Here is a 24954-nt window from a genome sequence, read left to right as displayed (position 1 = left end):
TTTAGTGCAAGGTAAAGTCCAATTACAGACAGTCTGAGGGTCTCCAATGAAGTCTGAGGGTCTTGGCATTATTCAGGGCTTGAATGATGATATGTTGCTTCAACATGCCCCTTGACTTATGCCAGCATTTCAGACCATTTCTGTATTACCTTATGCCTACTTTTGGAGTCTTTTTCATGTATTTACCATGAAAGGAAAAAAATAGGGTAATGAAAGCTTGGATTTTTGAAGGTTTTGAAAATGTCTCAATGCACTTCATTTAATGAATTGCTGCAAGTATGGTGACTGTTAGGTGGGAAGTCCCCACACTGAGTTGCATTATGTGATACTCCATTTTTTTTTCTTTTTAAGAGTGTGTACCAAAGATTTATTTTGTGGTCTCAAGGTAGTGGACAAATTGGCAATCTTTTTGAAATGGTTCAGCCAATGAGTACTTATCTATGTTCTATAATTACAAATTTCAGAAGACATAGAAACATAGAAAATAGGTGCAGGAGAAGGCCATTTGGCCCTTTGAACCAGCACCATTCAATATGATCATGGCTGATCATCTAAAATCATTACCCCGTTCTGGCTTTTTCCCCGTATCCCTTAATTCCATTAGCCCTAAGAGCTAATCTAAATCTCTCAGACACACATGAGATTATTATACAGTTGCCTGCACTAATAATAACACATGAATAAATCCCAGGTCTAATTACTTAATTGGCTTACTACATCACTATTTATCCTGATGTGGCACTTCTTAAAGCTCAAATTTCCAACTGAAAAAAATATTTCCCATGACAATTTCCACTTTGCAGGGTTAAATAGTTGTATACCGATCACATGACATTTTCATGGAAGTAGATTAAATTTATTTCAGTGTTGTTCCGTACTGTGGGGTTTGCCCTTTCTGAAGGAGACCACTAGTCACTGCATGCTATGAATTTCTTATGTTGGACCTGCCAAGCCCTTTGTCACACAAGACCTTCCTCCTGGCATGCATTTCATTGAAAAGCAATTGCATATTAACATGGACACAAGAATTGTAGATATTGGTTAACAAAAGAAGACCCAAAGTGCTGCAGTAATTCAGTTTGCCAAGAAGTACTTAAAAGAACAACCACAGTTCTGGAAAAAGGTATTGTGGACAGATGAGACGAAGATTAACTTACAGTGTATTCAGAAAGTATTCAGTCCCCTTCACTTTTTCCATATTTTGTTACATTACAGCCTTATTTTAAAATGGATTAAATTCATTTTTGTAGTATCAATCTGCACACAATACCCCAGAATGAAGAAGCAAAAACAGGTGTTTAGAAAATTTTCCAAAGTAATTAAAAAGAAATAACTGAAAGATCACATTTACATAAGTATTCATACCCTTTGCTATGACATTCAAAATTGACCTTCGGTGCATCCTGTTTCCATTGATTAACCTTGATGTTTCTACAACTTGATTAGAGTCCACCAGTGGTAAATTAAATTGATTGGACATGATTTGGAAAGGCACACACCTGTCTATATAAGGTCCCACATTTGACAATGCACGTCAGAGCAAAAACCAAGCCATGAAGACGAAGGAATTGTCCGTAGACCTCTGAGACAGGATTGTGTCGCGACACAGATCTGGGGAAGGGTATAAAACAATTTCTGCAGCATTGCACGTCCCGAAGAGCACAGTGGCCTCCGTCATTCTTAAATGGAAGAACTTTGGAACCACCAGGACTCTTCATAGAACTGGCCGCCCGGCCAAACTGAGCACCCGGGGCAGAAGGGCCTTAGTCAGGGAGGTGACCAAGAACCCGATGGTCACTCTGACAGAGTTCCTCTGTGGAGATGGGAGAACCTTCCAGAAGGACAACTATATCTGCAGCACTCCACCAATCAGGCCTTTATGGTAGAGTGGCCAGACGGAAGCCACTCCTCAGTAAAAGGCACATGACAGCCCGCTTGGAGTTAGCCAAAAGGCACCTAAAGAACTCGGACCATGAGAAACAAGATACTCTGGTCTGATGAAACCAAAATTGAACTCTTTGGCCTGAATGCCAAGTGTCACGTCTGGAGGAAACTAGGCTCTGCTCATCACCTGGCCAATACCATACCTACGGTGAAGCATGGTGGTGGCAGCTTCATGCTGTCGGGATGTTTTTCAGCAGCAGGAACTGGGAGACTAATCGGGATCGAGGGAAAGATGAACGGAGAGAGATCCTTGAAAACCTGCTCCAGAACGTTCTGGACCTCAGACTGGGACTGAGGTTCTCCTTCCAACAGGACAACGACCCTGAGCACACAGCCAAGACAATGTAGGAGTGGCTTCATGACAAGTCTGTGAATGTCCTTGGATGGCCCAGCCAGAGCCCTGACTTGAACCCGATCGAACATCTCTGGAGGGACCTGAAAATAGCTGTGCATCGACGCTCCCCACACAACCTGACAAAGCTTGAGAGGATCTACAGAGAAGAATGGGAGAAATTACCTAATTACAGGTGTGCCAAGCTTGTAGCGTCATACCCAAGAAGACTTGAGGCTGTAATCGCTACCAAAGGTGCCTCAACAAACTACTCAGTAAAGGTCCGAATACTTATGTAAATGTGATATTTTATGTGATATGTAAATTTCTAAACACCCATTTTTGCTTTTTTATTATGGGGTTTTGTGTGTAGATTGATGATAAAAAAAAAGAATGTTATCAATTTTAGATTAAGGCTGTAACGTAACAAAATGTGGAAAAAGTGAAGGGGTCTGAATACTTTCTGAATACACTGTATATCTGGGTGATGGCAGAGTAAAGTATGGAGAAGAGAAGGAACTGCCCAAGATCCAAACCATATCACCTCATCTGTGAAACCTGGTGGTGGGAGTGTTATGGTCTGGGCATTTATGGTTGCTGAAGTTACTGGCTCACTTATCTTCATTGATGATACAACTGCTGATGGTAGTAGCATAATGAATTCTGAAGTGTATTGACACATCCTATCTGCTCAAGTTCAGACAAAAGCCTCAAATTTCATTGGCTGGTGGTACATTCTATAGCAAGACAATGATCCCAAACATACTGCTAAAGCAACAAAGGAGTTTTTCAAAGCTAAAAAATTGTTAATTCCTGAGTGGCCAAGTCAATAACCCGATCTGAACCCAATTGAGCATGCTTTTTACATGCTGAAGAAAAAACTGAAGGGGACTAGCCTCCAAAACAAGCATAAGCTGAAGATGGCTGCAATACAGGCCTGGCAGAGCATCACCCGTGAAGAAACCCAGCAACTGGTGATGTCCATGAATCGCAGACTTCAAGCAGTCATTGCATGCAAAGGGTCTGCAACAAAATACTAAACATGACTATTTTCATTTACATGACATTGCTGTGTCCCAAACATTATGGTGCCTTGAAATGGGGGGGGGGGGGGGGGGGGGGGGGGGGACTATGAATAAACACTGCTGTAATTTCTACACGGTGAAGGCAAAATGTATAAAAATGGCCGTTATTATAAGTTGACAATGTGCACTTTAACCACATGTGATTTTTTTTTCTCTTTTTTTTTCTATTACAAATCTCAAATTGTGGAGTACAGAGGCAAATAAATAAATGATGGGTCTTTGTCCCAAACATTATGGAGGGCACTGTAAGTCACAGGAGCAGAATTAGGCTATTTGGCTCATCAACTCAACACCACCATTCTATCAAGGCTGATCAATCTTTCCCCCTACTACCCAATTCCCCTACTTCTCCCATAACGCTTGACATCCTCACTAATCAGGTATCTATCTATCTCCGCCTTAAAAATACACAATGACTTGGCCTCCACCACCGTCTGTGGCAAAGAATTCCACAGATGGAGAATTCTTATGAAACTCAGCAAGCAAAAATGATTGCTAACAAGTGGCTCTTCTACATAATGTGGTCAGTCGTATCTACGGCACCGTCTCTTAAATTAATGCAAGATTTTGTTCTTTCTTTTTGTACAGATGCTGTTTATGTACTTTGCTATTCTCTGATCCTGCTTTCCATCGATTTGAATAGCCCACACGTGAAGAACAAGATGTCCAAGCGGGAATTTATCCGGAATACTAGGCGTGCTGCCCACAATATTAGTGAGGATTTTGTAGGACATCTATATGACAATATCTACCTAGTTGGTCATGTGGCTGCCTAAAATGAAAAGCGCCATTTGCAAAATTAACAGAACATTTAAACCTATGAAATTGCACAGTGAAGTATATTGTCCTCTTTAAATGAGGATTATTTTAGTGCTGGTCATTGTAAGCTTTTGTGTACAATCAGAACCTTTCTGTTTCCATCTTGCCATTGTTAGCACTTTAGTAACTGAATACTTGTTTATATTGTTATATATTTTATATTGTTTGGGTATCATGAGTTGCACACAGTTGTGCCAATGGCCTGATGCAGCAGTTTGGGAAATGGATTCATTCAAAACTGCCATAAAAGTGCAAGGACTACACAGCACTAGATGTTGGTAGCAGGATTTACAAATTAAGTGGGACAATGACATGACCCCTCTTTCCCCCCCCTAACCTTTTCCCCATTTTTTTAATGCATGTGATGTGTGTAAATATTGCAGAATAAGAGAGATTTATAATCATAACTATTTTGTGAAATATTTTAACTAAAAGAATTTTCCCTGTATGAAGGGTTTGTATTTTTCCTTTTTCAGCTTTCATTCTGTAGAGGAGACATAAAAAAAAAATAGAGCATTTTCTTATGTGATCTCTGGCATTTGATATGATTACACTGACCGTGTGCAGACGGGACGTGAAGGACGAGACGCCGAGGTCAAGAAGCCGAAGCCAAGATGCCGAATCTACATCATGCCGAAAAGCCAAGATACCGAACGGACACGACGCCGAAAGGACACGACGCCGAAAAGAAACAAAGCCAAACGGACACAAGGCCGAAAGGATACGAAGCCAAACGGACACAAGGCCGAACAGACAAGACGCAGAAAGGACATGACGTCTCCGGGGATGGGATTGATCCGACACCTTGTCAGTCATCGACAAAGGTCAACGATTGGTCCAGACTCCCTCCCCCCCCCCCCACGCGTCCATCACATCACTGGCTGGGGGGAGACGGGAGGGAGCTTCAGCTTGAGTTTGTAAAATGGTGGCAGTGACTCCAAGCTGCTGCGATTGCCACAGAGGCTTTTCCACGCCATGTTCGTTCCCTGTCAGATTTTAAGCAGAAAAATAAGTACGTAACAAAAAGAAAAGTAAGATTTATTTTTCAGCTTTTTGACGTCATGTCCGTTCGACGATTTTTCGACGTCATGTCCGTTCTGGGTCTTGTCCGTTCAGCGTCGTGTCCGTTCGGCTTCGTATTCTTTCGCCGTCATTTCCTTTCGGCGTCGTGTCCGTTCGGCATCGTGTCCGTTCGGCTTTGTTTCCTTTCGGCGTCGTGTCCATTCTGCATCTTGGCTTTTCGACGTGATGTTCGTTCGGCATCTTGGCTTCAACTTCTTGGCTTCGGCTGCTCGACCTTCGGCATCCCATCCGGGTACCACACTGACACTTTATCAAAAAATGCTGGAGGTAGTAGTTCGGGCAACATCTGTAATTGGAGAAACAAAGTTAATGGGTCAGATTGATGGCCTGTTGCCAAGATTTTTTAAAGTGAGTTGTCCTATTCCAATTTTACAACAGAGATCTATTTTCATAGTTGGCATCCACTTGTGACAAAATATAACTTTGAAGCAATTAATCAAGTCTGTTGGTTTAAAGGATACATGAAGATAAACTTTGGATGTTTTAAAACAAAGTAGATCTTTGATGGTTTTTTAATTTATTTCTCTTTTCATAGGAAGTTGTCTTGAAGTATGTGGTATAGTAGGAAATAGAAAAAAATAAATACAACCAATCTTCTGTTGTGGTACTTAAACTAATTGTTATTTATGTTCTGGTTGTTGTAAGGGGGAGAAAAACTTGGTTGCTTATGAAGTATTTTCAGCCTCCTATTTTGATACAGTTTTATCATAAAGGGTGTAATATTTGGCACTTGGTACGCTAATGTTAACACTAAATTTGGACTTAATTTAACAAGGGAAAAGTTAGGAGAATGTAAAAACAAGGAACTGGAGATGCCAGTTTACAAAAACAACACAGTGCTGGAGTAACCCAGTGGGTCAGACAAAATCTCGGGAGGATGTGGATAGGAGGCGTTTCGAGTTGGGATCTTTCCTCAGACTGATTGTAGTGGTGGGGGGAGGGTGGGTTGGGAGAAAAGCTGGAAGAGTGTGATGGGTGGATACAGGTGAGGGGGGGGGGGGGGGGGGGGGGGTTTGGATGGACAGATGATTGAATGAAGGCCAGAGATTAAAAGACTAAAGGTGTGAGATAAGTTGTGAATTGTGAAACCAGAGGAAGGAATGGAGGGGGAGTGGAGAAATGGGTGGCAATTTGGGTGGAGCACAGACAAGAGTGGAGGTGAAAGTGTGTGGGGTGGGGGGGTTGTTTTGGCTAATTACCTAAAATTGGAAAATGTTCATTCTGTTGGGTTGTAAGCTTCCCAAGGGAAATATGAAGTGCTGTTTCACCAGTTTGCATGTGGCCTCACTCTGGCAATGGAGAAGGTTTCGGACAGAAGGTTCAGTATGGGAATGGGAAGAGGATCTAAAATGGTTAGCAACCCATCCCACCCATTTCCTCCATCACAACACCAATCACATCTTCGCATCCCCGCCCCTTTCCGGCTTCCACTGCTCCCTCCGCAACTCCTTGGTTCACTCATCCCTTTCCACCCAAACCAGCCCCATCTCGGAGGTGTTGCATTACTAGTCAGGGAAGATATTACAGCAGTGCTTTGGCAGGATAGATTGGAGGGCTCATCTAGGGAGGCTATTTGGGTGGAACTGAGAAGTGGGAAAGGGGTAGTAACACTTATAGGGGTGTATTATAGACCGCCAAATGGGGATCGAGAATTGGAAGAGCAAATATGTAAGGAGATAGCAGATATTAGTAGTAAGCACAAAGTAGTGATTGTGGGAGATTTCAACTTTCCACACATAGACTGGGAAACACATTCAGTAAATGGGCTGGATGGTTTGGAGTTTGTAAAATGTGTGCAGGATAGTTTTTTGCAGCAATACATAGAGGTACCTACTAGAGGACGGGCAGTGTTGGACCTCCTGTTAGGATATGAGACGGGACAGGTGGCGGAGGTATGCGTTGGGGAGCACTTCGGGTCCAGTGATCACAATACCATTAGTTTCAATATAATTATGGAGAGGATCAGAACTGGACCTAGGGTTGAGATTTTTGATTGGAGAAAGGCTATCTTTGATGAGATGTTAAATGATTTAAAAGGAGTGAACTGGGACATTTTGTTTTATGGGAAGGATGTAGAAGAGAAATGGAGGACATTTAAAGGGGACATTTTAAGAGTACAGAATCTTTATGTTCCTGTTCGGTTGAAAGGAAACAGTAAAAAGTGGAAAGAGCCCTGGTTTTCAAGGGAAATTGGACATCTTGTTCGGAAAAAGAGGGAGATCTACAATAATTATAGGCAGCATGAAGTAAATGAGGTGCTTGAGGAGTATAAGGAATGTAAAAAGAATCTTAAGAAAGAAATTAGAAAAGCTAAAAGAAGACATGAGGTTGCTTTGGCAAGTAAGGTGAAAGTAAATCCAAAGGGTTTCTACAGCTATATTAATAGCAAAAGGATAACGAGGGATAAAATTGGTCCATTGGAGAGACAGAGTGGACAGCTATCTGCAGAGCCAAAAGAGATGGGGGAGATATTGAACAATTTCTTTTCGGCGGTATTCACCAAGGAGAAGGATATTGAATTATGTGAGGTAATGGAAACTAGTAGAGTAGCTATGGATACTATGAGTTTCAAAGTAAAAGAAGTACTGACATTTTTGAAAAATATAAAAGTGGATAAGTCTCCAGGTCCTGACAGGATATTCCCTAGGACATTGAGGGAAGTTAGTGTAGAAATAGCAGGGGCTATGACAGAAATATTTCAAATGTCATTAGAAACGGGAATAGTCCCCGAGGATTGGCGTACTGCGCATGTTGTTCCATTGTTTAAAAAGGGTTCTAAGAGTAAACCTAGCAATTATAGGCCTGTTAGTTTGACTTCAGTGGTGGGCAAATTAATGGAAAAGATACTTAGAGATAATATATATATAAGCATCTGGATAAACAGGGTCTGATTAGGAACAGTCAGCATGGATTTGTGCCTGGAAGGTCATGTTTGACTAATCTTCTTGAATTTTTTGAAGAGGTTACTAGGGAAATTGACGAGGGTAAAGCAGTGGATGTTGTCTATATGGACTTTAGTAAGGCCTTTGACAAGGTTCCTCATGGAAGGTTGGTTAAGAAGGTTCAACTGTTGGGTATAAATGCAGGAGTAGCAAGATGGATTCAACAGTGGCTGAATGGGAGAAGCCAGAGGGTAATGGTGGATGGTTGTTTGTCGGGTTGGAGGCAGGTGACTAGTGGGGTGCCTCAGGGATCGGTGTTGGGTCCTTTGTTGTTTGTCATGTACATCAATGATCTGGATGAAGGTGTGGTAAATTGGATTAGTAAGTATGCAGATGATACCAAGATAGGGGGTGTTGTGGATAATGAAGAGGATTTCCAAAGTCTACAGAGTGATTTAGGCCATTAGGAAGAATGGGCTGAAAGATGGCAGATGGAGTTTAATGCTGATAAATGTGAGGTGCTACACCTTGGCAGGACAAATCAAAATAGGACGTACATGGTAAATGGTAGGGAATTGAAGAATGCAGTTGAACAGAGGGATCTGGGAATAACCGTACATAGTTCCTTGAAGGTGGAATCTCATATAGATAGGGTGGTAAAGAAAGCTTTTGGTATGCTAGCCTTTATAAATCAGAGCATTGAGTATAGAAGCTGGGATGTAATGTTAAAATTGTACAAGGCATTGGTGAGACCAAATCTGGAGTATGGTGTACAATTTTGGTCGCCCAATTATAGGAAGGATGTCAACAAAATAGAGAGAGTACAGAGGAGATTTACTAGAATGTTGCCTGGGTTTCAACAACTAAGTTACAGAGAAAGGTTGAATAAGTTAGGTCTTTATTCTCTGGAGCGCAGAAGGTTAAGGGGGGACTTGATAGAGGTCTTTAAAATGATGAGAGGGATAGACAGAGTTGATGTGGATCAGCTTTTCCCTTTGAGAATAGGGAAGATTCAAACAAGAGGACATGACTTCAGAATTAAGGGACAGAAGTTTAGGGGTAACATGAGGGGGAACTTCTTTACTCAGAGAGTGGTAGCGGTGTGGAATGAGCTTCCAGTGGAAGTGGTGGAGGCAGGTTCGTTGGTATCATTTAAAAATAAATTGGATAGGCATATGGATGAGAAGGGAATGGAGGGTTATGGTATGAGTGCAGGCAGGTGGGACTAAGGGAAAAAAGTTGTTCGGCACGGACTTGTAGGGCCGAGATGGCCTGTTTCCGTGCTGTAATTGTTATATGGTTATATGGGTACTTTCCTCTGCAACAGCAGGAGTAGTAACACCAGTCCTCGCACCTCCTCCTTCGCATCCATCCACAGACTCCAGCAGTCCTTCCAAGAGAGAAAGTTTCACGTGCACCTTCCTCTAACCTCCTCCACTGCATTCGGTGTTCCCGATGTGGTCTCCTATACATTGGTGACACCAAGCGTAGACTTGACGGCCGTTTCACCGATCACATGTACTCGGTCCATCAAGGATCTCCGGTTGCTAACCACTTTAATCCCTCTTCTCATTCCCATACTGACCTTTCTTGTCCTGGGCCTCCTTCATTGCTAAGAGTAAGGCCACGTGCAAATAGGAGGAACAACAACTCGTATTCCACTAGGGTACCTTACAAACCAATGGTATGAGCGTTGAATTTTCCAATTTTCCAAAAGTAACCCAATCCTTCTCATGTTTCTCCCCCCCCCCCCCCCCCCCCCCCCCCCTTCCCCGGTGTCCCACCTGGACTCGAACCCATTTCTGTCCTGTCCTCCCTTTCTACCTACATTCCTTCCTCTGGCTGCACAGTTCACAACTCTAGTCTTTTCATCTTGGGCCTTTGTCCAACAACCTGCCTCTCCAAAACCCCCTTCACCTGTATCCACCTAACACTTGCTAGACCATGGACTTTCCCTCCTCCCAGCTTTTCTTTCTTCACCTCCACCCCCATCCCCCCCCCACCCCCCACCCACCCACCACCATAATCACTCAAGAAGAATACCAACCCAAAACATCACCTTTCCATGTTTTCCAGAGATGCTGCCTGACCTGCTTACTCCATCACTTTGTGTCTTTTTTTTTAAAATGAGCTTGTGTTTCTATGTGTGGCGCAGTATTTATTCCAAAACTTGCACTTGAATGATGTCTGAAGGTTAGTTAAAGTTGTGAGTGTGTTCTTTGCAGTCAGCCCTGGCACTTAAAATAATAACCACATAACTAGATCTCCTGAAGGGGCTTTCATTCATGGACACTGTTTCTACATAGAATTATTATGAGACAAAAGGAGATTTGAAGACCCTAAAAGTTTATTCTTTTTCACGAAGACAATGTCTGGTTTCTAAAGATCAAATTTTATCATACAAAGTTGAAACAGGGTGAAATGTAAAAGTTTATTCTTTATAAATCATTTTAATATCTCCCATAATCAATTAGAAACTAGGACATTATATGGTAATTTAAAAGAGGAAGATAAAAATTTGGAATTTACAGGTAATGTGCATGGCAAATGTACCACTTGAACTTTAGTTCCTTCTCAATACGCTGCAATTATTTCTATTTTGTAATGCAGAGTTAAAAATCAGCTTGTGTTTCTATGACTGAAATTAGCTTGTGTTTCAATGACATTTTTAAAACAACACTTAAAATACTCAAGTGGATGAGTTGAATACATTTTGCAATGTTCCCATCAACACTTGGTATTCTTGGCTACACTTGGCTACCTTCCCTCTTTACTTTCTCAATTCTGATGCAGGGCCTCAACCCGAAAAGTCATACACCTCTTTGTCCCCTCAGATGCTGCTTAATGCACTGATTTTTATTTGCACTAAATTCCAGCATCTGCAGTCCCTTGTGTCACCACAGTACTTTTGCTTTCTACTTGTTCACTCTCAATGGGTTGGAATTGGTCTCTATTTTCTTTCAATCTAATAATGTTCACAAATGTGGGACAAGAATCTGATGTTCTGCCATCACAGTAGCCTCTGGAGCACTTATCAGTACACTTTACAGATTGAAGTTGATTAATGTTTTGATGCATGAAAGATGCAGACGTGGACAAGTAAAAGAATGGTTTCCTGAATGTGGGTTTTACGTGGGGTATCTTTTGACAGTATCATCCTTCGCTTGGGGAAATAGGTCCATGATGCATAATTACTTCAATTTACCATTAGCTTGGCATTCTCACTTTGATAAATGGGAAATCAATGCAGGAATACGGGAAAAGTTCAAACCTGTGAAGTAGTCTATCTGCCGTTATCAGAGCCATGCATGTTAAATTGAAGGACTAATGCAGTGGGTGTCAACTGACATAAAGTAATTACCCTGAGGGCAGCACAGTGGCACAGCTGTAGAGATGCTGCCTCACAGTGTCAGACACCTGGTTTTGATCCTGACTATGGATGCTCTTTGTACGGAGTTTCTGTGTTCTCCCTACGACCACGTGGGTTTTCTCCGGTTTCCTCCCACATTCCAAAGGCGTGCAGGTTAATTTGCTTCGGTAAAAAAATTGTCCCCAGCCTGTAGGATAGTGTTGGTGTACTGGGTGATTGTTGGACGGCGTGGACTCGATGGGCCTGTTTCCGCGCTGTATCTCTGAAGTCTGAAGTCTAAAGAAGTCACCAAGGAAAATATGTGTAAAATTCACTTGTTTAACCCCTTTGCCCAAAACACTAAACTCAGAATACCTTGTATTAGCAATGGAGCTCCTGTTTTATCTCTTCGCCCCTCTTTTTCTCTCCGGAAATCACTTGGGATAACTTGCTTCCATTCCAGATCAGTGAGTGCTGAGGTAGGTGATGAAGTTGGTGCAGGACATGCAGTGTCTGCCACGGGTGAAACTGGAGGCAGATGGGAGGGCAGGCAGGTGGTTTGATAGGCAGTGTACACATAAAAACATAGGTGTAAAAATAGGTGGAGTAGGCCATTCGGCCCTTCGATCCAGCACCGCCATTCAATATGATCATGGCTGATCATCCTAAATCAGTACCCCGTTCCTGCCTTCTCCCCATATCACTTGATTCCATTAGCCCTAAGAGTATCTAACTCTCTCTTGAAAATATCTAGTGACTTGGCCACCACTGCCTTCTGTGGCAGAATACCACAGATTCACAATTCTGGTTGAAAAAGTTTTTCCTTATCTCCGTCCTAAATGGCCTACCCCTTATTCTTAAACTGTGACCCCTGATTCTGGACTCTCCCAACATAGTGAACATTTTTCCTGCATCTAGCCTGTCCAATCCCTTAAGAATTGTATAAGATTGTTTGTATAAGATACCCTCTCATCCTTCTAAATTCCAGTGAACCTCCTGCTTCTCTCTGTGCACCTGTCAAATGGATGAGGTTCTCAATGCCATTCCAGAAGCTCCTATATTTGTAATCATTCTCGTGATTCAGTGAGGACATTGCATATTTTCCAAGGAGGCTTTGAGAACCTCCTTGAATAGTTTCCTCAGTCTACCTGGTCATCCCTTGCTGTGGGACAACTCAGTAACTTTGTTGGAAATCTGGCATTAGCCATGCAATGGACAAAGCCCACCCACCAAATCTGACTGAATATAATAAGCAGCTTAATGCTGCTGCCGTTGGCCTGCAGGAGACACTAAACTTGCTTCATTTACATGCCAATGAATTTGGTGGCACAGTAGCACAGTGGTGGAGTTGCTGCCTTCCAACGCCAGAGACCCGGATTCGATCCTGACCACGAGTGCTGTCTGTACGGATTTGTACGTTCTCCCTGTGACTGCGTGGGTTTCCTCTGGGTGCTCTGGTTTCCTCCCTCAACACGGGTTTGTTCCCACACTGTATCTCATAAGTCTCAGTGACGGTGGTACATTCTATGGTGCTGTGAGGAATCATCTTCCTCAGATGGGAAATGGTTCCGCTGATGCACTGTCGGCAAAGGTGACTTTTGTCACTTATGTTTGCTTTCATTGGAGGGTGTCTTTCCAGGACATGGTGTTTGGAGCTTTACTGCCAGAACAGTATTATACCAAAGGTTGGTGGAGGACCTTTTTTATTTTGTCTTGCAAATGTAATGTATAAGGCCCATTCTTTATTATGTTGCAGTGAGCAAATGGACACTAACTTTGACTTTTAGCTCATTCTTTTGAATGAGAGTAAGTGCAAGTAATATCTCTTTGCAGCAGGTCAAATACTGATGTTCAGGGGTGGCAACCATGGTTCTAGTGGAAGCAATATAGGTTGAACAGTTTTCCAGTTGGTCAAGGATGGTGAAGGTTGGTGGAAGTGGGATAGCAGATATAGAGCAAGGCCAGCAGAATGGTGTGTACTGTACAGTGCAGATGAAGGTCGGTGTGGATTAAATGGCAGTGTGCAAGGGAGAACATGAATAAGTAAGTAAGTTTATTGGCCAAGTATTCACATACAAGGAATTTGCCTTGGTGCTCAGCCCACAAGTAACAACATGACATACAGTGGCAGTTACGAATGACTCAGAAAACACTAAACATTAATAATAATAAAAAAATTAATGATAAAACACCATTGATCAAGCATGTGAACCAACGGAATAGCAGAATCACACCATTCACCCCCTTGAACTCATTGGACCACTCAATAAGATTGTGACTGATGCTTTATCGTGACTCTACTTTCCTACACCAATTCCTGTAATTCTTGATTCCCTTCTATCGGAAGTTAAAATTACTGATTGATGGTCATGGGAAGGGATGCAGGTGTTTGAAAGGAGGAGGTGAGGAGACACTGAAGGAGAAGATTTGGGAGGATTGGGAATGTGAAGGATCAGGATCAGTTGAGGTAAGCGAGGAAGAGGCTTTCTATACCAGTGGCATTCCATATTCTGCAGGTCCACCACTGATTTTCCAGCAACTGATGGTCCGGCGCTTGCTTTAATCCAGACAAAATCACGAGAGGCACTTGAATTTACCCCATCCCCACCCCACTTTGGAAGTGTGTGTGCCCCCACCCCCCCTGAAAATGTGGTGTTTAGGCCGGGTAAGGCTGTAAATCTCGACCTCATCGAGACTTCTGCACAAATTGGCAATCCGAATTTGCTCCCTTCAGCCAGGGCTCTGAAAGTCTGGCCCGGCCTAAGTCCATTAGCTGACTTCCAAGGCCGACTATGGCCAGTATCTCGATCTCAGGTATCTCAGTCCCCACTGGACACCTCTCGGAGGCAGTGACCTCTGTTGGTCCGGCAAAACGTGATCCAGGAAGACTCTGAAACCAGGGTGCTGGAGAAATCGGTGATGGACTGTGTACAGTATCGGGCAGTTGGTTGCCCAAACTAAAAATCCAACACTAAATTGTAATTAATTTATTAGCCAAGTATGTAAACATACAAGGAATTTGCTATGTGTGCTAATGTCCATGGAGTAGTGTTGTCTTGGTCTCTTTTAGCAATGGACCAAGATCTTGGTTTGTCAAATCCCTCTGGTAGGTGATGTGTGTTGAAACACACTCTGAGCCAACTTTGTTTCCTCCTTTGAACTGAAACTTGATTCTAGATTTTATATCTACGATGTAGAAATGCAAAAAGACTGTTGAATGTAAGCAGAAAATATGTGCTTTCTGTTCCAAGATATAAACTGGAGCATGTTTAGTTTAAAAACAAAACGTGTTCCAAAATGCAAGTTGACTTTCAACTTCAATATAGACACATTTGCATTCAAACATAGGATGAGCTCAGTACTGTTTACAAACTTTAAAAATAAAGTAAATTTATTTTGGTTTAATTGTAGGAGAATTCTGTTTTGAACAAAGATTTGTTGCCTGATTTTGATGTATCATGTTAATACAGATAGCAACGTTCTGAAAATCTTGCCATTCGGTGCAAAGTAAAAGAAGGGGGGGGGGGGGGGGAAGGAATCCCTTCTTAGGTTAGTGTCTTTTAATATATGTTTATTTATCATTGAGTAAGTGTATTTTGAAAAATAATCTTTTGATAGATTTTGTACAATCTTAGCATAGATCAGTTGTTCATTACCAGTAAGGTCAAATTCAGCAAGTCCCATCCAGTTTGCTTTCTATTTTTCTGGTTGCATGAAACATTGTTCACAGAACTACTGGTAAACGTGACAAGCATTCTCTGCCGATTACTCTGCAGTGGACCCAGATGTGACAAAAGAAAACACCAGTGTTGGACGGACTGCTTTGGGGCCATGAATCCACTTTATCTTGGTTCCTCGGAAGCATGTTTTTCCACATGGTTGTCAAAGTAATGTTTAGCAGAAGATTTTGCTGAAGGATTTCCATTCCGGGACAGCCTGCTTATAATTTTCTACCTTTATAACATAAGTTGGAGGACATTTATAAGGTAGTAAACACAAGAAATTTGTACTTTTGTAAGAAGTGTAGTAGAAAAAAAAATTGTGTTTAAAAAGAATAAGGCTGTAATTCTTTTCTGCTCCTAGCTTCCTGCAATAATTTAAACTAGCAAAGGGTTGGTTGTAATCAACTTTATAGAAAGGATTTGTTGCCTATTTTAACTCGATCAATAATATAAGAAGGGATTTATTATGTACATGTCTCAGTATATGTAAAGTCCTGGTTGCAAATGTAAAATTTGTCTTTATTTTGAAAGTTGATAAATGCCTGTGAATTCATTTTATACTTTCGTGACATGAACAGCAGCTGGTGAACCAACAGATCTGAAAATTAGATGCTACTCGTCAAGCTCTAAATGGCACTTTTCCCGCAAAAATTTGAATGAAAATATATAGTATGGGGACCCTGATCTCAGACTTCATTTTCCAACTACAGGCCTACTTCAGAATTCAAATATTGTGACTACAGTGTGGAGATGTTTCTTTTTTTACTGAACAAATTAATTTTTAATTAAAATTTTTATGAACTATTTTCTGTCTTCATTTTATATTTCTCTACTGATAGCTATTGTGTTCATTTTATTGGAATGTTTTGAGCATTTTTTTTATTTTCTGTTGACATTTTTACATTTAATCAATTGTGCATAATTTTAACTTTGAGTGTGCTCACCATTTAAGTAGAATTTAACAGTGTTGCGTTTATCAACAGACAACTTTAAAGCATTGCCAGAAGATGCAATGCTGCAATGCTTTTCAATCTGTGCATTTTCAATTATACAGCAAATGTGATGTTTCATAGTTTAGCTGAAAATAATGGTAAGTGGAAAACTTTGACTAACTATGCGGGAAATCTAGAGAGCAATCAATGTGCATATGTTACAGTGATTGATAGTGGCAGGACAAATGTGATTTTTGTCTGAATATAAACTGAATTTGAGATCTGGTTTACAACTGTATTTTTAAAATCCCACACTGGTGACCTACATAGAGTGGATGTGGAGGGGGTGTTTCCTACTAGTGGGAAAGTTTAGGACCAGTGGGCACAGCCTCAGAATAAAAGGACGTACCTTTAGAATGGAGATGAGGAGGAATTTCAATAGTCAGAGTGTGGTGATTCTGTGGAGTTCATTGCCACAGACGGCTGTGGAGGCGAGGTCATTGGGTATTTTTAAAGTGGAGATTGATAAGTTCTTGATTAGTAAGGGCGTCCAATGTTATGGGGAAAAGGCAGGAGAATGAGGTTGAGAGGGTAAAGTAGATCAGTCATGATCAAATGACGAAGCAGACTTGATAGGCCAAATGGCCTAATTCTCCTCCTACATCTTATGATTTACTAGTTGTGGCAATTGGACATTCTTGACATTCGAATGTGGACTCAGTGGGCCAAATGGCCTCATTCTATAATCTGATGACATCAGAAGTAGATTAATTTCTGAATGCTTACAAAGGAATTCAAGTTGCTTTTGAACTTGAACATTCAGGGAAAATGACTTTGACAAAATGTTTGAAGATCTTGCCCAATGAATGGTTTTAACATAAAGACAGAAAAGATGCTCCACAGTCTCTTGGGTGGAATTTTATTAATTGTCGGGCCGAGCACGATTGTGTCTTCTTGCTCAAAACTAAAGATGATTATATTATGATTAAGTAATCCTCGTGCAGCCTTTTATTGTGTGCCATGCAATGGCCATAATCTTGCTAATAACAGGAAATCTGAGCTTAGCGAATCTCGTACAAGAAGCAGAGGGTCTCTGGAGGAAGGCATACCAAATAGTTCAGGAATGCAGCGTAAATTTTCCCACTGTAAAGATATTTGCTTCCCATCACTTAAGCATGTTTAATGTCGGAAGTGATGGTCAGTTTGTGATTCCTTTTAAACTGGAGTGGAGTTAAAAGCTGTTCTTTGAGTCTTTTTCCTCCTTGTAATTAAGGGTCTATTTTCTATTAATGCCTTCAATTCCCAGTTATCTTTCACATTTATTTCTAATGTTGAAATAAAGCATTCAGCCCACTGAGTTTATTGTAGTTCTTAGAATATTCTGAAAGAATCTCAAGGAGGAGCTGGTGTTGGAGCTCTTGAAGAGCAGTAAGATGGATAAATCTTTTTTGAGATCATGGGGTAAATCGGAATATGTAAAAATGTCTGTGAATTCTGTGAAAAATCACAGAAAATCACGCAAATACACATACACACGCACACACACACACACACACACACACACACGCTACAGTTTTCAATGTTGAACAGTATGGAGTTCTCTTGGGAGTAAAGATGATTTTGAAAGGGAATGTGAAATAGGTCATTAACCATTTTCGATAGAATAAGTTAATGAAGCCTTTTCCGTGAGGAGATGAGAACCAAGAAACTTTAATTGTAAAGTGATAGCCAGAAGGAAAACTTTTGTATTTACTAGTTTAACCTTAGAGTAAATAAAAGGAAACTGTTCTCATCTGCAAAAAAAAAACCCCAACGTGCTGGGGGAACTCAGCAAGTAAGGCATCATTAGTGGAGGGAAATGGAAAGACAATGTATCGGGTCGGGATAATTCTTCAGGCTGAAGTCTAACTCCATTTTCCCATTAAAAGATGGTTCAAGGACAAGGGGAGACTAATTTAACATTGGGCAAAGAATAATAGGGCAAAGAAGATTGTATTATCTTATTAACTAGATGCCTGGGTCCTACATTGTGGATAAGGTGATGAAAAATATATCGGGTGAATATTGAGTATAGGACCTTGGAGGTCATGGTACAACTTTACAAAATGTTACTTGGATCACAGCTGGAAGATTGTATGCAGTTTTCATTTCTACACCATACGTAGGATGTGTAGGAATTTAATAGCAGGACAGACAAGCTGTAGATGATATTTACCTAGATTTTCAGAAGGTCTTCGATAAGGTGCCGCACGTCAGGCTGCTAGGGAAGATAAGAGCCCATGGTATTAAAGGGAAGATACTAGCATGGATAGCGGGTTGGCTGGATGGCAGAAGGCAAAGAGTTACAATAAAAGGCGCTTTTTCAGGTTGGCTGCCAATGACTAGTGGAGTTCTGCAAAGGTCGGTGCTGGGGCACCTTCTCTTCAAGCTGTATATTGAAGATTGTATTTTAATGATTTGGATAAGGGGTTGAAGGCTTTGTGGCCAAGTTTGCAGATGATGCTAACACAGGTGGAGGGGCAGGCAGTGTAGAGGAACCAAGGACACTGCAGAAGGACTTGGATAGGGTAGAAGAGTGGGCAAAGAAATGGCAGATGAAATTCAGTGTAACAAAGTGCGGAGTCATGCATTCTTGGTAATAATGGAGAGAGACTACAGAAATCGAAGGTGCTAGTCAGGCCGCAATTGGAGTACTGCGAGTAAATTGTGGCCACATATCTGAGCAAGGATGTGCTGGCTATGGAGAGGATCCAGAGGAGGTTTACAAGAATGATTCCAGGAATGAGTGGGTTAGCATATGATGAGCGCTTAACAGCACTGGGCCTCTACTCGCTGGAGTTTAGAAGGTTCAGGGGGACCTCATTGAAACTTACAGAATAGTGAAAGGCATAGATAGATTGGCTGTGGAAAGGATGTTTCCACTGGTGAGTCTAGGACCATAGGTCAAAGCCGCAGAATTAAAGGGTGCTCTTGTAGAAAGGAGGTGAGGAAGAACATCTTTAGTCTGAGGGTAGTTATTTGGCGGAACTCATTGCCACAGATGGCTGTGGAGGCCAAGCCAGTGGATATTTTTAAAGCAGAGATGGACAAATTCTTGATTAAAACGGGTGTCAAGGTTTATGGGGAGAAGGCAGTAAAATGGGATTAGGAGGCAGAGTAGGAGGCAGAATGGCGGCGTAGACTCGATGGACCGAATGGCCAAATTTTACTCCTATTACTTGTGAATTTGAGATCGTGCAGCAGGAATGTTTCAGTTTAGTTTAGGGATACAGCATTGAAACGGGCCCTTTGGCCCACCGCGCCAACCAGCGATTCTCCCTTTCACTAGTTCTTCCCTACACACCAGAGACAATTTCCAGAAGCCAATTAACCTACATAGCCGCACATCTTTGGAATGTGGGAGGAAACTGGAGCACCGGGAGAAAACCTAGGCAGTCACAGGGAGAACTAACAAACTCCATACAGCACCCATATTCAGGATTGAACCCGTGTTTCTGGTGCTATAAGGCAGCAAATCTACCGCTGTGCCACTGTGCCGCTCCAATGGATAGACTGGATTTGTTTTCCTTGGAGCAGAGGTGGCAGAGGCCACACCTGATGCAGGTATACAAAATTATGATGGAGAAGGTGGGTAGTGAGAACATTTGGCCCCCTCATACCCATCCCCCACCAAAGTAAGTAGGTTGGAGGGGATCTGAGGAAGAATCTTTTCACTCTGTACTCTAACCGTCTGAGATGGTGGTGGAGGCAGGTAAGTACAATGTTTACATATTTGGATGCACTTGAATTGCAGAGGCAAAGAAAGCTACGGACCAAGGGCTGATAAATGAGATTAATATGGATGGGTACTTAACAATTGGCATGGACATAGGGTCTGCTGTTCTTCACTGAACAGTATGCAAAATTAGTTGTTTAGTTTAGAGGTACAGCATGGAAATAGGCAATTTGCCATATCATAGCGACCGTCGATCACCCATTCACATTAATTTTCCACTATCGCATCCACGCCCTACACGCACTATAGCTTACAGAGGCCAAATAATAACCTACGATCCCGCCATCTTTGGAATGTGCCTGGAGACAGGAACACCCGGAAGAAACCAACGCGGAGACAGGGAGAACATGCAAACTCCACACAAACAGCACCTGAAGTCAAGATCAAACCCGGGTGTCTGACGCTGTGAGGCAGCAGCGATGCCATTGTGCTGCCCTAATTTAGCAAATGCAGAGAAGGTTCACTTGGCTCATTCCAGGTATAAAGGGGAAGCATTCCCTTTGGAAAAATGAAAGGTGACCTTCCTGAAGCAAATTTTTGAGAAGCCGATTGACTAGGAGACTGCTGAGTCTTTCTTTTTGAAGGTTGGAACTATAGGCATTTTCGATTGAAAGATATTTTCTCTGAGGATCATGATTCCTTAAAATTCATCATTGTTAGCTAGGGGAAGTTGACAACGAAGCATATAAAGATAAAGTTTAATCAGGAGGACAGTCAGACTGGCCGGACAATTAGAGTGGGCGAGGAATGGAGAGAGAGAGTCAAAGCAAGGGTTACTAAGTTAGAGAAGTCAATGTTCATACTGCTGGGATGTAAGCTGCCCAAGCGAAATATGAGGTGCTGTTCCTCCAATTGGGCCTCACTCTGACTGGAAGAGGATGAGGACAGAAAGCTCAGTATGCGAATGGGAGGGGGAGTTAGTGTTTAGCAACCAGGAGATCATGTAGGTCTAGGCTGATTGAGCAGAGATGTACACCAACTGTTGGAGTAACTGTGAGTCAGGCAGCATCCCTGGAGGACATGGATAGGGGATATTTTGAGTCAGGACCCTTGTTTAAACTTGACTTACTCCGAAGAAGGGTCTCGACCCGAAACATCACCTATCCATGTTCTGGGATGCTGTCTGACCTGCTGAATTACTCCAGCATTTTGTGTTTTTTATGTAAACTAGTCTGCAGTTCCTTATTTCAACATTTTGAATATATCCAAGGCAGAGATTGACAGATATGTCAACAAGAGGATGAGGGGTATGGGGGAAAGAGCAAGAAAGCGATGTTGAGGCTGACTTGAATGGTGAATGATCACTGATTGGCCAATTCCTGGTCTTCAATATGTTTTCTATAGCTATGAAGTCATCGAGTCATTCAGCATGGCCCTTCAGCACAACTTACCTACACTGACCAACATGCCCCATATGCACTAGTCCCACCTGCCTGTGGTCCATATCCCTTTAAACCTGTACTAACCATGTACCTGTCTAGATGTTTCTTAAGCGTTGCGATAGTACCTGCCTCAACTACATCCTCCGTCAACTAGTTCCATACACCCAGCACCCTTTGTGTAAAAATAAAAACTTATCCCTCAGGTTCCGATTAAATCTTTCACCCTTGGCCTTAAACCTCTGTCCGACATTTTGATTTCCAATATCTTTTTGCATTGTGAGTCATAGTTCCAAACATCATTCTCTCAATTTTAGATGCTGCAATCAAAATGGCTGTCTTCTGCAGAGTTTTATTTTGCATTGAAGGGGAAGGTTTTGGTTGCTTCAGTCAGAAGAACAAGGAGAAGGGTAGTTAGGTTTTGGATAGTACTGGTGCAGTAAGGCAGCAGACTCAGTCCTAGCATTTGAGAGGGACTTGGTTCATGGGTTAAAAGGAAATCTATTGCAAGACAATATTGGGGTGGCACAGTGATGCAGCAGTAGAGTTGTTGCCTTACAGCACCAGAGACTCGGGATCAATCCTGACTATGGATGCTGTCTATGGAGTTAGTACGTTCTTCCTGTGACAGCGTGGGTTTTCTCTGGGTGCAAAGGTTTCCTCCCACATCCCAAAGGCGTACAGGTTTGTAGGTTAATTGGCTTTGGTAAAAATTGTAAACTGTTCCAAGTGTTTAAGATAGTGATCGCTAGTCGAGGCAGACTCAGTGGACCAAAAGGCCTGTTTCCACGCCGTATCTCTAAAATAAAACTGAACTAAGGATAATGAAGTGAGTGGGAAAGGAATTAAAATTTAGAAAGCAAAAAACTAGGTACTGGAAATCTGAACTAAAAGCAAAACACAGCCAAAAAAAAAGTTCGAATAAAAGACAATTGACTTGAAATATGAACTATCTCTCCACAGACACGGGCTGGTTTACTGAATATCGCCAACATGCTCTGCTCTTATGCGGAGCTGTCTGGGCTTTGATCAGGGACTTAATTCTGATATTAACTTTCTGACTTTTACAACCAAAATATAGTTAGTTCATTGTAGCACAGAATAATTTCCGGTAAGTTATTGACTCCATTCATTTATTTTCAGTAATTTTGTTTAACAACTCTCTGGATGATTGGGCACGCTTATTTAAAAAAAGATTGTTTCCGATGATAAACATTTTCAGCTGTAATAATAAAACAGCCAGTTTCTCTCAATTATATCATAATACATTTATTGAAAAAAACATATTTTTGATTTATATATTTGTTTTATCGGAACTCTGAATAGGCCTAACCAATGTGCTCTTGGGCAATTTCTTGTTTTATTTTCCTATTAGTGCAGTTATTTTTTATGGTTTTCAAATATGACTTGCAGTAGCTTTAAAGGAGCTGAAAATGTAGTCTCATATCTATGAATGTCCCAGATTAATGGACAGATAAATGGATAGGAAAGGTTTGGAGGAATATGAGCCAAATGCAGACATTCCTTCCGTCCAGAGATGCTGCCTGTCCCGCTGAGTTTCTCCAGCATTCTCTGTCTATCTTCGGTATAAACAAGCATCTGCAGTTCCTTCCTACACAAATGGGACTAGCCTAAATGGGGCATCTTGATCAACATAGATGAGTTGGGCTGAATCATGGGCAGAAATCCCAGGGGGGGGGAAGGGGGGCAAGCCCCCTCAATGTTTTGAGAGGTGGGAGATAATCACCCCCATGTTTTGTAATTCGGATTTTGAAATTCGGTGAAAAAACTTTAAAATCTCTGCTTTACACGAGACAGTGGGGGTGGGACTGATGATCGAGGGTGCCGATTGTACAAGAGAGACGTTGGTCAGCAGGCAGTGGGGGAACAGGCAGGATGGTTCAGCGCGATGATTGGAGGAGGGAGATGTCAGCCAGAGGCAGAAGTAGGGGCGTGGGACTGAGGATAGAGAGCAGTGATTGGAGGAGGGAGACGTCCTGGTGGATCAAAGATCTTTGAATCGGCCCATTCACGGGGCCTTTCATCGCCCGGCCCAGTGCGGCTTAAAATCGGCCGCGGGATCTTAAATCGCCCCACGGTCAAATTGCTGCGTCAAAGCTCCCGATGATGAAGCCCCGCCGGGCCGATTGAAGCCCCCCCGATTCGGGGTGGAAGATGTTGCTGTTGCTGTTGCTGGAGTTCAGAGTCGATCAACAACCAGATCAGTTCCCGATATTACCATCCACAAGGCCCACGGCCGAAGCCTCGCGTGTATGTGCGCATTCGCATGTGCGTGCGACCACCTAGAAATTGTTTCCCCCCCATGTTTTGATAGTGATTTCTGCCCGTGGGCTGAATGGCCTGTTTCTGTGCTGTATGACTTTATTTCTGTGCTGTGCGACTCTGAATAGTTGCAGGGCATCATAAGGGAACACAGTAATCAATCAGAGGTTGTAGTTTGGTTCTAATGAAGGGTAAAAAGAGAGATTAACGCAACTTGGATTTAGGGAGCTCGGTAACAGATTAAAAAGCAAGATCACTAAGACTGTGCAAAAAGGCAAAGTGCTGGAGGAACTCAGTGGGTCAGGCAGCATCTGTGGAGGGAATGGTCAGACAACATTTTGGGCCAGGACACTTTTTCAGATTTCTGAATCATAAGGTCATAAGGAATAGAAGTAGAATTATGCTATTCGGCCCATCAAGTCTACTCCGCCATTCAATCATGGCTGATTTATCTCTTGCTCCTAACCCCATCCTCCTGCCTTCTCCCCATAACCTCTGACACCCGTACTAATCAAGGAGTCTGAGGGTCCCGAACTGTGATGTCACGGACATCAATTACACAGTTGTCCCACTGGGCTCCCATTATCACCTACCCACATTGTCACCCTTATTTGGTTGCACCTTTAACCAACTTCTGCAGATGCACTGTAGGAAGTATATTATTGGGATGCTTCACAGCATGGTTTGGGAACAGCGCCATCCAAGACCACAAGATATTGCAGAGAATTGTGAGCATAGCCCAGACCATCACACAAACCAACCTCCTTTCCATTGGTTGCATCTACACTTCGCGTTGCCTCGGCAAGGCCACCAGCATAATCAAGGACCAGTATCTCCCCGGTCACTCCCTCATCTCCCCTCTCCCATCAAGCAAGAAGTACAGAAATGTGAAAATGCACATCTCCCGATTCAGGGATAGTTTCTTTCCAGCTGTAATCTGGCAACTGAAGCATCTTATCACCAACTAGAGACCTATCCTGACCTACCATCTACATCATTGGAGACCTTCAGACTATCTTTAAACTGACTTTACTGCAGTCTGCATTATTCCCCTTACCCTGTATCTGTACACTGTGGTTGGCTAGATTGTAATCATGTTTAGTATTTTTCGCTGACTGGATAGTACGCAACACAAAAGCTTTTCACTGCACCTTAGTACACATGACAATAAGAAATGATACTAAACCTTCCTTTGCTATCAGATTCCATCATCTGCAGCCCTTTGCTGCCTTCACCTATCTCATAGAAACATAGAAAATAGGTGCAGGAGTAAGCCATTCGGCCCTTCGAGCCTGCACCGCCATTCAATATGATCATGGCTGATCATCCAACTCAGTATCCTGTACCTGCCTTCTCTCCATACCCCCTGA

The 24954-nt window shown here is 42.2% G+C and overlaps 1 protein-coding gene across 4 annotated transcripts in view; it reads left to right on the top strand.

The window, feature by feature from the left end:
• The window catches only part of fbxo8 (F-box protein 8), a 69345-nt gene extending 53325 nt beyond the window's left edge, over positions 1 to 16020 (top strand). For 2 of the 4 annotated variants that reach the window (XM_033018324.1, XM_033018327.1), the window contains one exon: positions 3949 to 4680. In XM_033018324.1, the coding sequence (XP_032874215.1) occupies positions 3949 to 4136 (188 nt within the window). In that variant the 3' untranslated portion in view covers positions 4137 to 4680. Of the gene's footprint in view, positions 1 to 3948; positions 4681 to 14963 lie in introns of those variants that run through there. The other 2 variants (XM_033018325.1, XM_033018326.1) reach the window with 2 other exon arrangements.
• Positions 16021 to 24954: the final 8934 nt, after the last annotated feature.

The sequence above is a fragment of the Amblyraja radiata genome, chromosome 3 (assembly GCF_010909765.2).
Source record: "Amblyraja radiata isolate CabotCenter1 chromosome 3, sAmbRad1.1.pri, whole genome shotgun sequence".
Lineage (NCBI taxonomy): Eukaryota > Metazoa > Chordata > Chondrichthyes > Rajiformes > Rajidae > Amblyraja > Amblyraja radiata.
This window is presented reverse-complemented; position numbering and strand designations above follow the sequence as displayed.